Genomic DNA, 13,178 nt, shown 5'->3' with positions numbered 1-13,178 from the left:
AAAGCTGCCAGCACAGCTGGCCCACGTGCCCTCCTCAGCCGTCTGAGTTCTAACCCTTTCTCCCAGCTTCTGTTTTAACAGTTCCAACCCCACCCCCACAGCACCTGGCGGCTACTTTCTGCAGTTGCTACCTTTCCTTCTGCAGTCACCTCTGCTGAGTGGACCCTGGCTGACACAGCCCTTGCACTGAGTGCCATCGGAAACAGCTGGGGGCACTTTCCCACCTGACACACGCCCGGGCCGCAGTCCCAGCAGTCTGGACTGACTAGGTCTTGGTGGGGCGTGCCATGTGCATGTCACAAAAGCCCTAGTTAGTTCCGAGGCACAGCTGATACTGAAAACACAAACAAAACGCAAGTAAAAGCCTGGCTCCAAGGCCCGCCTTCAGAGGCTGCTGAGTCCCAGGGTCCTGCCGCATCGACCCTCCCTGGCAGAGAAGGCAGCAGCCAGCGTCAGTCTGGCACCAAACATGGGGCAGGGCTAGGGCACACGTGCTTGTGCAGCCAAGGTCACCCACAGAACCACACGCGCCGACGGCTCCCCATCAGGCACGTTTCCGGAGTCCGTGCTCTGGCCAGGATGGGAACCCGGCAGTGTCAAGGATCGACCCTGAGCTTCTAAAGCCTCTGGTTTCCCCACTCACACCCGATCAGAGCACGTTCTGCGCTGCAGCGTGCTTCTGTGGACACTAGCTCCTGTGATTCTCAGGCAAGAAGGACAGTGTCATCACCTGCACTTAAGCAAGAAAGGGGTGAGGCCTCCAGACTTGTGGCAACATGCCCTTGGTGACCCAGGAAATGCAGTTCTCACTCACACAGTTCTGTCTGTGACCTCACACTGCACCCGCACAGAATGAGAAAACCAAAGTCTTAACTACTCTCTAAATCTCTCCCCTTCTGACCTCTGAGCTGCCAGTGCGGACACTAGAATGTCCCCTTCTCTCTGCACAGGCAGCCTAGGGAAGCATAACCCGGGACCACAGGGCCTTGACATAGCCTAGTGGGTTCAGGTCCACAAGACCAAATACTGAAACACAAGCATTGTGTGTGTTCCTTTTCTCTGCACCTTTTACTGCCATTTCAGCCAGAAGTCAGTGACCATGACTTTCCAGTAGCAAATGTAAATGCACCAAGTGTTGCTACAAGACTAAGATGGTGCTAAAGCCGGTTGGGATCACTGACCGCATTACACGCCGTTCCCGGGACCTGAGCCCACATGGCACTGGCTGCTCCAGAGAAACCTGGCCTCTTTCTGTTCCCTTAGAGGTGAGCGCAACAAAGCCAGGCTTTCCCCTGGGAGCAGGAACACTGGGAGACAAGCGCTGTACTCATTAGGTTATACAATTTGGAAAGATTTGACTTATGTTTTTCAACCATATATGCTTTCTCTGTAATTATTTTTTAAAAGACCAGTAATAGAATATCTGGAAGAAATAATAAAGACAGCATTTACAGTGAAAAGGGTCAAACCTGCCATGCTCCTGGATTTTAGTGACAAATTTCACAGGTTTTCCCGGTCCCTGCGTAACTTGGGGAGGAAACTTACGGGGCTTTAGGGGCTTCAAGGACGGCTGTAAAAACTGAAAGTTCATATGAACCCAAATGGGTGTGAGCTGTCCCCAGTCACACGTCCCTGACACAAAAACATTTCCTTCCTTCCCAGAAGCTGAGGCAAGTCAATTGCAAAACATGTGGAATTATCTGCGGGATGTCATTCAGAGTCCAGGGACCGTGGATGGACACCAGCCCCCAGACACCTTGGGGAACCTATGTGCCGCAGCTTTCCAGGGCCTGAGCCCCACACATCTGGGGGCAATTTAATTCTCTCCAAAGGGAAGGAAGAGGCAAACCATTCCTTACGTTGTGTCTCTGACATCTCTTGTGATCCGATAATTCCAATCTCGGAAAACTTCATTTTCTTTGTCAAATTCTCGTTCATCTTCACCAATGGTCATAGTAAACCTTTTCTCTTCAAAATCAGGCTCCTGTTCTTTTCGAATGGTTGCTTTTTTTAAAACCTACCATGGTGAGAAGAGAGAAGCCAACACTAGTTACTGTTAGGAAAACAAAGGGAAGCCTGTCCTGCTCTGACCCACAGAGCGATCCGTGGCCAGTGTGGCCGGAGCGGCCCTGCAGGAGCGACGCGACTGAGAGCTCAGTGGGCGAGGGCACAGGATCCCATGTGCCCTTCTGCAGGACTGGAGCATCCTGTCCCTGTGCCTGCACACAGCTATACCTGGCACTAGGCAGGGCCAGGACCTTCCTCACATTCTGGGACGGGTGACAGAGGTGGCTGCTTCCTACTAAAAGTCCTAGCATTCAACCCGGGAGCCCAGATACCCCTTCAGTGATGAGGACCACGTGTGGTCTGTGTGAGTCTGCTCATGGCAGAGCAGGTACAAGGAGTCGTTCAAGTCTCAGAGGAGAGAGCTGGTGAAGTGTGTGCCGTGGCAGTGAGAATAGTTTTCAGTCTGTCATCTCACTGAAAAGAAACCGACACGGGGGCTCAGAAAGCAGCCTGGACATCGGGGCCAGAGCGCAGCCTGGAGTAGGGGAGTGGGAAGCGGGGAGGCGCTTGTGTGCACCAAGGCTCTCTAGGGCGACAGGATGGCTCCTTCGGGGAGAGCAGAGTGTGCTAATTGTGGGGAGTGGCTGGGGGCTGCAGCACCAGCTGGGTGTGGCCCGATGTTCCCCAGGCCACATGAAGACAAGGACCCATATTCTAGGCTGGCAATCCTGGCCTGCTGGGTGTGGTCATGACCTAGCATGCCTGAGAGAGACAGCTAGACATCACTTTCTATTCTCTAGCTCTTTAAAGAAATCGCAGAAATATACCCATCACTTCAGAGGCTTTACTGAGTTTTCAATCAGTCTCTGGATCAAGGAAATAATAGTTTGGTGCAAGGACCGCCACTACTATTTTTCTTCTCAGGTTTTCTGCTGAATTCTGTTACCTCCTTTGCATGCCGAAGTCCTCGTTCCCATGCACTCTCTGTGGGGGGTTCTGGAGGGGGTGGAGGCAAAATTTCATCAACTACTGGCCCACCCTATTAAAAAACAAGAAGGAAAAGTTGAGAAAGCAAGCAAAACTTGAAAATCTATAAAGAAACAGGGGAGCAAAAACACCAACTAAACATCAGCTGGCTGCAGGTGGATGCTCTCTCCTCAGAGCCTCCCTCTGTCCTGACATGGCGGCCCTGAATCGAGGATTTCCTCTACATGGAGACAACGGAAGCATCTGGAAGGCGGCTTTGTAACTACGACGTCACAGAAATGGCTTTTACACAAGGCACATGAATGTGCTTTAAGCTGGAGATTCACAGAGCTTAGATGTCTCACTTGCTAGCAATTAAAGAAAAGAGGTGTTCACGCACCCAAGGGTTGGCAGGCATCAGTGGGTGAGGTCCAAGAGGCGGGGCACCGTTAGGCGGGAAAGGTTCGGCTTTGGTGATTAGGGAGTAGTTGCCCTTGTCGTTGACTCCAGGATGTATAAACCTACAATTCATTCCCCAGGTACAGTTCCCTAAGGAGACAAAAGTCAGGTCAGAGTGGGTCTACGAGAACCCAAGTGCATGAGGTCCGCTTCCTGCCTGCTCTGCTTGGGCAGCAGCTTTGCTGAGGGCCTGTGACATGCCCGACAGCGTGCTGAGCACGCTCACGGGCTACAGGTGTCACCCTCCACCCCATAAGGTGCACTGAGCCTGACGGTGGACAGGCCAAAGCCCAGGGGCTGCAGTGGCAGGCCAGGGCTCACAGCTGGGATGCCCTGGCCGTCACCTCCCCCCAGGAGGCCAGTGCAGTTGTGCAAGTGTGGGCTCACTCCTCACACATGCGCTCCCGCCCTCACCGCCACACATGCCGGTGCCCAGCAGGCAGGCCTGGATAGTCTCAGGCCAGACCCTCAGCTGGAGAGTGAGCAGTGCTTCCTAAAGGGCCCCTGAAGGGGGCCGGTCATGTGTTAGAGGAAACACAGCCCCAAAGTCACTGTGTGAATAGTTCCTTTTTGCCTACAAACAGAAAAGTCTGAGAGCTTCCTAGTTAGAAGCGGCCCCTGCTCTGTGGGTTTACTGCTCAGAGACACTGCACCTCCAGCGAGGCTCACAGGTGCACGTCCAGGATCGTGATTCTGACTCAAAACCCACGCATACTGAAATAGAAATCAATAAGCATAAAAATGGCCAGAATTCTGCACGCCTGCCCGGGGGTGGTCTTTACCAGCTCTGTAAATTTACATTTCTCCTATCAAAAGCCTCATAAAACACTTCAGGATATTTCTGGTACTTAAATGTGTTAAAGAGAAAACATATAGACAATTATAATAAATTAACCATTTATACTTTACCAAAAAAAAAAAGTCACCTGTTAATTTCATTCAGTGAGAAAACACCAGGGTTATTCAAGGAAACCACTTGCCCTTTCAACACTGAAGGCAAGAAGCCAAAGTTTTTAATCTAATTAATGGGTAAATCACTTTTTTACAATTTAATTTTTAGAGTGAGTAATATGTGCACAGGTTCAAAAATAAATATCTAAGTAGCTTTAAAAATATTTCCAATGGGTTAACATGTAGTTAAACTTTAAACCATTTTTAATATATATTCACTTCTAAACATATTCCATTTGAACATTTCTGTGAACAAAACCTGTTTTTCCTTATATAATGTAAATTAAAGAGAAATAATCATTTGGTCTTTAGGAAAAAGCTAAAGTTTACCTTTTAAACATTATTAATATTTAAACTTGTATTAAAACCAATTTAATAATATATTAATCTAAATTAAATATAAAATAAGGTACGCTAAAAATTGCTTCTCTGAGAATTCAAAATGACAGATAAACTTTTAAAATTCCTAAAGGTGTTTGAGAAATCACATAGAAGAGGTTGTGAAATACTGTATGACAGAGAATTCAAAATCCCAGGCTCAGGGGGTTTAAAGAAAAAAAGACTATGCAGTCACACATCTAAATAAAGAATTCCAAGACATTATCAACTTCACCATTTGACTCATAAAAACTCATACTGTATTCCACCTTGCTTTCGTAGTGAAAAAAGAAAAAGCTCATTGTAGAAATTTGCAAGTACAGAAAACTATTAACAATATAGACCACAACTTTTCTGTAATTTTTAACCTAATTTACATATATATATCCACCATACATACACACACACACACACACACACACACACACACACAGAGTGGATAAACAGGTATTTGTTAGTCTCTGTTCTTTTTTAAATTAAAAAAAGGTCAAAATAAAACATCACTCATGAGCCAGCCAGCCCACTGACAGCAAGACTTTTTGTTGGTAGGGGAGAAAAGAGGAACAGGTAGATGAGAAGAAACATGCGAGCAAAGTGAGAGATAAGAGCAGAGACACACACCCCTGAGACACCAGTGGGTGACAGAAGCCCATCCCCTTGGCCCCCCTGCTCCTGGCCGTGCTAAGATCCCTGCTGAGCATATGTCTGGACCCCTGGCCACCAAAGAGAAGGAGAAGGACAGATGTCCAGCAAATGCAAGCAAAAAGAGAACAGTCGGAATAGTGCAATCCCAGTAGCCTTTTTAATGTGAATTATCAGTGTAGAAAGAAGTCTGGAAGGATACACCCCGAACTGCTGGGACTGTGGAAAGACAAAGACTATTACCCTTTATTGTCTTGACACTTGTCAGCACATAATACTTTCATAATTAAAAAATGTACTTGGAAAAATAATTCTCTGGGAAATGTAAACAAAAATCAATCTTCTGGTTTTAAAATTGGATGGTGGTCTGCTTCTGAATGAAACTTCACATACACAAAAGTCATGTGGGTTGTGATGCTGACTGGATGACTACACAGGCTTACAATTACATAAGGACACGGGTATGAGCCAGAGGGAACAGAAGAAATGGAAGCAGCTGTGACAGGGCAGGACAGTGGGACAAGTTTCTTCACTTCGGCACACACAGGGCTTCAAGGGCACTGACGTTGCTCTTTTTCTTAACTGGATGGTGGGCACATCAGTGATTGTTTATTCTTTATGTCTGTGTAAACATTACATATCTTATATATGAAATATTTCCTAATATAATAAAAGGAATGCATGGAAACAAAAAGTACCCGAAGACTCTAAAAGCTATTCAGTGAAATCTCCATGCCTTCACAGAGGCAGATATCAGTTTATTGGGGATCAATCAATCAGTGTACTCATCCCATTTTTTCCTGGTTACGTCATACACTCTGTGTTGAACCTTGCCCTTTTTTACTAAACAATATATCTACAAAACAGGAACCCGTATGCTCAACAGCAACAGCCCAAACTCTTATCAGTGAAACAGACGCAATACATGCAGGAAACCTAATGGGCCCCAGCAGAAATCAAGGAAACTAGACACAGAGAGGACAGGAAATGAAATGCACATCTCCCACGCCAGCAACCCACTGGTGACAACCCACACACGACACCAGCTCAAGGAATCCATGGTTTGCAATGTCAGAAGAAAGCATGCCATGTCTGTGAATAGAGGTATGACCACACGTGTGTGAGGTCCTGAGACACTAACAGCTTTTTAAATTTCTGATTGTTGGTTCCAGCGGTGAACAGCACAGGGCAGGGCTGACACCACTTCTCAGGCTGCACCGCCACTGTGTTTGTAAGCATCTTACAGAACACTCAATAATTTCGCAGGGTCTCTCTGTTTTTCCATAAAAAGTACTTGCTTCCCACTAACATTTTAAAGATTTTATTTCTAAATAAGACATAGTGGTCTTATTTAAATATTCCTTGCTCCCATTTCCTGTTAGTCTAAATAACTCAGAATAGGTAATAAATATTCAGACTGTGAAAACAAAATAAAGCAGTTTAAAGTACTTCATGATGGGAAGGCAGAATATTTAAAAATCTAACAATTAACTATTAAGGACAAACCTCAGCTCTGCAGATGCATATTCTAATAGGCATAAATCCAACAAACCATCACATACAAAGTTGTAACAATGTAACCCCATGAACTCAGGTGTCCTTTCCTTTGCCACCTCAGAGAACTGTGATAGAAATGGACAAACACCCACAGATATCGAACAGAGTTCTGAGATATTTTAACTTCTTTAAGGAATACTCATTATGGTAGCCAAAAGAATTAAAATAATTTCTGGACTGCTTCTTTATAAATAATGTAGACTCGAAACCAGCTGTTCTCTAACTTTTTAGTCCCAGGACCCCAAAGAGCCTTTTTTTGTATGGGTTATATCTACTGATATTCACTGTAGAAATTAAAACTGAGAAAATTTAATGACAAAATGTATAACATACGTCATTTATGTTAACAATGTTAACATAAACGCTTTATGAAAAGTAACTAGATTTAAAAAATACCTAGTGATAAGAGTAGCATTATTTCCCTTTGTGCAAATCTCTAATGCTGACACAGAATAGAAGACAGCTGGGTTGTCATGTCTGCTTCTGCATTCGATTTCTTGTGCCAGGTTGTTTCGGTTGAAGCAGGTGAAGAAAATCCAGCTGCAGGCAGAAATGTAGCTGGACAAGGGAGGGGCTTCGTTTTAACAGCCTTTTCAGGTACTCTGGGATGTTCCTTGATGCTGCACTACTTACCAAATGAAGAAGCTTTCTTCATGGCCGCCATGCGGGATCTATAACCCCATTACTGAACTTTTCCGACTCTGTTCCACTGAAATCCATTGATCTATCTTGAACTGTGAATGGGTTTTCTACCCAGGTATGATTTTGTAACACCACACAATGGTCATATGGAAGAGTTCAATAAACACTACAAAGCTGTCAAGCTCAAGGTGGAGATAAGAACTCTCCTAAATTCTAACTTTCACTCCAGAGCTGGACATTTATCATTAGCGACAGATATCGTCAGTGGTTTTCCTTAAAGAGGCAGACTCCCTGGGTGAGTCTTTGAGAAGACCTGGTTCTGCGGTACCATGAGGTGTCACGGTCGTTCCTGCGAGCAAACACATGCTCCCGGGAAGAGCAGCTGGCTCAGGTCACCGTGCAAACCTCGTGCGTGCCCTCCCGGGAGGGTCTTTTGCACGTCAGTGCATAGCAGAGGGGCTCCGTGTGCACTTCCAGTTTTGTCACACTGAACATAGAAAAGACATGTACCGAGGGCCCTTATTGGGGTGACGAAAATGTTCTAAAACTGGATTATGGTGATGGCTGCACAACTTGGTAAATGCAATAAAAATCACTGGATCGTACACTTCACTTAAACAGCCACATTTTATGGCATGTAAATTATATCTCAATAAAGTTGTTTTCTTTTTTAAAGACCTGTACTCAAGTGTAAAATTTAATTATAATTTTTACTGCTCTATCAAAGACATCATTAAGTGAAATTGGCATTAACTGCGAGTACATAGTGATCCAGACCTGACTATTAGTGCAGACTTAGTATTATTATGAAAATAGTTTTGATCTTAGGGGACTTTTCAGGCCCTGAAAAAGTTTCAAGGACCCGTATGGGTCCACAGACCACACTTTGAGACCTGTTGCTTTAAACACAAGAGAATATAGGGAGTAAAAAATGAGCAATAGACATTTCTCCAAAGAAGACATACAAACAGCCAAAAAGCACATGAAAAAGTGCTCAACATCATGAGTCATTAGGCAAGTATACAAATCAAAACCACAATGAGGAGACACCAGTCTCACTTCATTAGGATGGTTACTAGAGAAAACTCGGAAACAAGTGTTGGTGAGGATGTGAGAAACTGGAACCCGTGTACTGCTGGTGGGTAACCCATCGTGGAAAACAGGCGGTTCCTCAAAAAATTAAAAACAGAACTACCAGATGATCCAGAAATCCCAATTCTGCATATATACCCAAAAGATGTGAAAGCAGGGTCATGAAGAGATGATTGTCCACCTACTGCACAACAGCATTATTCACAATAGCGAAAAGGTGGAAGCAACCCAAGTGTCCATTGTTGGATGAATGGATAAACAAACTGTGGTCTATACATACAATGGAGTATTCTTTATTCAGCCTTAAGAAGGAAATTCTGACGTGTGTTACACGGATAAGCCCTGAGGACATTATGCTAAGTGAAATAAGCCAGTCACAGAAAGACAAAATACTGTATGATTCTACTTATATTAGGCACTTAGAATAGTTAAATTCATAGAGAAATAAAGAAGAATGGTAGTCACTGGGGGAGAGAGGAGTTAGTGTTTAATGGGGACGGTTTTACAAGATGAAAAGCATCCTAGAGACAGAGAGTAGAGAGGACCAAAATATCAATGTACTCAATGACACTGAATTTGACACTTTCAATTAGTCAAGATGGTCAAATTTTATGTGCATTTTACCATAATTTAAAAAAAGAGACAGAACAGGAAGCACAGAAAAGGAAGCCTGGCTCACAGAATGGGCTGGGTGCTGCTGACAGCTGGATCAGAAACCCAGAGGAGCACACAGCTCCAAGAAAATGCTATTTTTGCCTTTGTGAATAGAACTTTGTGTCTTGATGATTCTACATCAATATATAAGGTAAAAGTATACCATAACCAAATACTGCTGCTTTAAAAATGTTTCAATTTGTATTCTTAAGTACATTTTGTTGTCATCGGTCAAATATCAATGTGTCCATTTGGGCAATTAAATGATTAATCTGCAGATCACAACTTGTAATAGAAATATAGCCAACAAACTTTTTAAAAAAGAATTTCCAAATTAAGATATAATTCACATACCATAAATTACTACCATTTAAAGTATACAATTCACTGGGTTTTAATATATTCACAAAGCTGTGTAATCACTACCACTATCTAATTCCAGAACATTTCATCACCCCAAAAGGAAACCCTGTACTCATTAGCCCCCCCCCCCTTGCTGCTCCCACCCCCAACTCCCCAGCCTAGACAATGACTAATCCACTTTGTCTCTATGGATCTGCTTCTACTGGACAGTTTACAAAAGTGGAAATGTACAATGTGTGGCCTTCGGTGCCTGGCTTCTTTCATTTGACGTAACGTCCTCAAGGTTCATCCATGTTAAAATATCAGTACTTCATTCCTTTTTATGGCTGACCAGTATTTCACTGCATGTGTAAACCCCACTTTATTCACCCATCATCGGCTGGTGGACATGTGGGTTGTTGGCACTTTTTGGCTACTGCAAATAATGCCACTGGGAACATTCACGCACAAGTTTTTGTGTGGATGTATTTTTCGTCTCTCCTGGATGGATACCTAACGTTGAATTGCTGGGTCATATGGTAGCTCTACCCTTCACTTTCTGAGGCACTGACAGACTGTTTTCCAGAGCAGCTGCACCATTTTATATTCCCAGCAGCAGTGTATGACGGTTCCATTCCTCCGCATCCTCGCCAAACACAACAACCTTCGCTTTCAAAGTGACTTCTCTTGCTATTGGAGGGAACTTAAACATACCCATCTCAATTGAACACCATGCTTATAAACTGCAGGTAAGCAAAAACATTTATGTCCAAAAACTTTCTTATAACTAAGAAAAAGCAGGAGCTATGTTCTAGAACACGGAAAGAATCAACCATTTCCTTTTGTACTATATCTCATTACTCTGTAGAATAAATGAACAGTATGGGGGGAAAGGTAAATACATATTTTTTAAAAATTCCCAAACACGTTACTGGTCATGCCCAGTTCGGCTGCAAAAAAGGCCGCTTGCCACTAGCTTCAGATTTTTCTACCGCAGAAAGCCTTACCCACTAGTCTCACTCCCTGCAATCCAAACTGAGCACTTAGTCTGACCCTAGTGGCACCTTGCTCCTATTGTGACGCGACCCTGGTGACGTCCATGGAGACGGCATCCTGTCTTTGTCCATCGGGCATCTCCTGACGATGCTGATCTGCAGCTCCAGCAACAACTTCCTCCGTGCGCATGCTTCCCTTGCTAAATTCTGGAAACTACTTCTGCGGTGTGACCCGGGCACCTAGATCAGAGCCTCTGTGGCATGAACGGTGGGGCGCTGCTGCCTCCTGCTGTGGGAGCCTCTGGCACTACTAGTCCTGACTGCCAATTTGTGAACAGCGCTAACTGGAAATGACTAAGTACCTCTATGTTGGTGTATACATATTTGTCCCCATTGCTTTAATCTAGAAATTTCAGAGAAGAATTGACATTTCCTCCTACATCATTATGGAAAGGAGGTGCTCTGCTGAAGTTTCAATTTTCTGACACTTCCAATGCCTTCTGAAACGTACTGCACGCATATCTGTGGACTTAGCGTGGCTCTGCTGCTCGCGATGTCGCGTCTGCTCTACAGCACACGACCGTGTGGGCTGCCCTCCTGTGGGCACGGTGGAGCCCGTCACATGCAGGCGAGTCAGTGTTTCCACGTGGCAGAAACGAGCACAGACACAGCACGGGCCCAGAGCACATGCCCCCGGGAGCGAGCTGACCTGGGTCCTGCGTCCTGAGTGTGCTCGTCCCTCAGCCCCCACACACCCTCATCACCGGGCCATCCCTCAGGACCAGGGAGAGGGTCATTCAAAGGCCACCCAGCGCGGAGCTGCTCTCTCTGTGAGATGGGGCTCCCACGTGCCCGTGAGCCCGCCCGCCCCATGAGGCCAGCGCACAGCACTGAGAGCCTCGTCGGGTACCTCTAAGTCTGCCCCTCCAAGCCTCCCCTTCCTTCTGGCTTCACAGCAGTACTCTGGGTCCAGGAGAAAGAAGTCTGGCCTCTGGAGCAGGGGGACTTTGAGGGACTAAAGACAGTGAATACTGTATATTTTGTACCTTTAACCTGGTCTCTGAATGGTATGGAATTTGATATTGGTGGAAGAAGAGTGGATAATGGTGTCACAACATCTGGAAAAGAAGTACAGGAAGCTCTTGTGAACTTTACACAGTACACGCAGGCTGGGTCAGTGAGCAATCTCATCAAGGGTCAGAGTAAAATTAAGAGAAAAACATCTTCCTACCTGTCCAAGAAAAATGCTGGATCACAAGACATTTACCCAAACTACTCCTGCACATCAAAGAAACCCTACGACTGGGAATTCTCATTTCCACTTCCAAATTGCCCAAGACTTTATTCCAGACTTTTCAACAAGATTTTACCACACTGCCACCTGTTACTGCTTCTTGACTCACACTGTTCACCTTTCAGAACAGAGGGAGCCTTGCTGCTTTCAGAGGCCATCCCTTTGCTACTCTGAAATCCATTCTAATTGATCGGATACACACTGTGGAAAAGTGGTAATTTTCCTTACCGAGGTGGGAAAATGTCAAAACTGGCACCTGTGGTATTTTGCCTCATAAAAAGGACCACTTTGAAAAACGATTGTTATAGGCTACGTTAAAATCATGGTCTGTTGTAAACAGGTGGGCCTGGCCCCTTAAGTGTGAGAACGACCAGGCTGGCTCCCCCCTGAGTTAGTCGTTAAAGTAACGGAAGGACCATTAAAAGAACGTATCATTTCCCACTCATATCACCGTAACCGCCACCACTAATTGTCACAGTCTGGCCCCACGAACGGCCTTGCACAGGCTCCAGGGCACGCGGCAAGGCTGAACCACCACCACAGTCCTAGGAAAAGCTGAGGCCACACAAAGGACCGCGCAAAGGCCCCGCACTCAGACAATTACCTTTCATGAAGAATCGGCAGGTGGGACGAGGCCTCACCTTCCTGTCACTGGGGTCCTTTACTTCGCCCTCTTCCAGATCATCATCCTGAAACAGAGGACAACATGACTTGCAGAGAGAATCGTCTTCATAAGAGTGAACAGGCAGGAAGGGAATCTACCTACAGGCATGGCTTTCACCAAAGCAGACAGGATACGGTCACGAGGCCACTCACCAACGCATCGCATTTTCCAAACCTGATTCCACATGCACACAGCGGGACATCTCAAAGCTACCTACAAGACTGAGGCATCCCACGGGAGAACACTGAGTGAAAACACCGTGAAGCACCGGACAAACCTGGGTTTCGTTACATTTCTCTTAATTAGCAATTCTGGGCAGGAAATGGTTACACTTCAGGTTTTTCATATTTTGTACATTTAAACAAAATTTACAGAACAAAATATTTTTTGTCCTTAAAATTCAACACTAACTCGCTCTAATTTGAAAGTCTAGGGGTGAGGAGGAGGGAAGTGACTCAGGGAAGTGACTCAGGTAGGCGATGCCGTCTGGTCAGTTTTGTGGAACCACCTTTCACCTAAGATCTACCAGGCCCTT

At 45.3% G+C, this 13,178-nt stretch overlaps 1 protein-coding gene across 2 annotated transcripts in view; it reads right to left on the bottom strand.

Moving 5' to 3' along the window:
* Positions 1 to 13,178, bottom strand: part of ZC3H18 (zinc finger CCCH-type containing 18) — a 59,662-nt gene that overhangs the window by 30,663 nt on the left and 15,821 nt on the right. The window contains exons 3-7 of one of the 2 annotated variants that reach the window (XM_033128127.1): positions 12,584 to 12,668; positions 11,732 to 11,803; positions 3,374 to 3,522; positions 2,954 to 3,046; positions 1,860 to 2,017 (exon numbers count right to left, since the gene is read on the bottom strand). In XM_033128127.1, the coding sequence (XP_032984018.1) occupies positions 1,860 to 2,017; positions 2,954 to 3,046; positions 3,374 to 3,522; positions 11,732 to 11,803; positions 12,584 to 12,668 (557 nt within the window). The remainder of the gene's footprint in view (positions 1 to 1,859; positions 2,018 to 2,953; positions 3,047 to 3,373; positions 3,523 to 11,731; positions 11,804 to 12,583; positions 12,669 to 13,178) is intronic. The other variant, XM_033128129.1, reaches the window with a different exon arrangement.

The sequence above is a fragment of the Rhinolophus ferrumequinum genome, chromosome 15, assembly GCF_004115265.2.
Source record: "Rhinolophus ferrumequinum isolate MPI-CBG mRhiFer1 chromosome 15, mRhiFer1_v1.p, whole genome shotgun sequence".
In the NCBI taxonomy this organism is placed as follows: domain Eukaryota; kingdom Metazoa; phylum Chordata; class Mammalia; order Chiroptera; family Rhinolophidae; genus Rhinolophus; species Rhinolophus ferrumequinum.
This window is presented reverse-complemented; position numbering and strand designations above follow the sequence as displayed.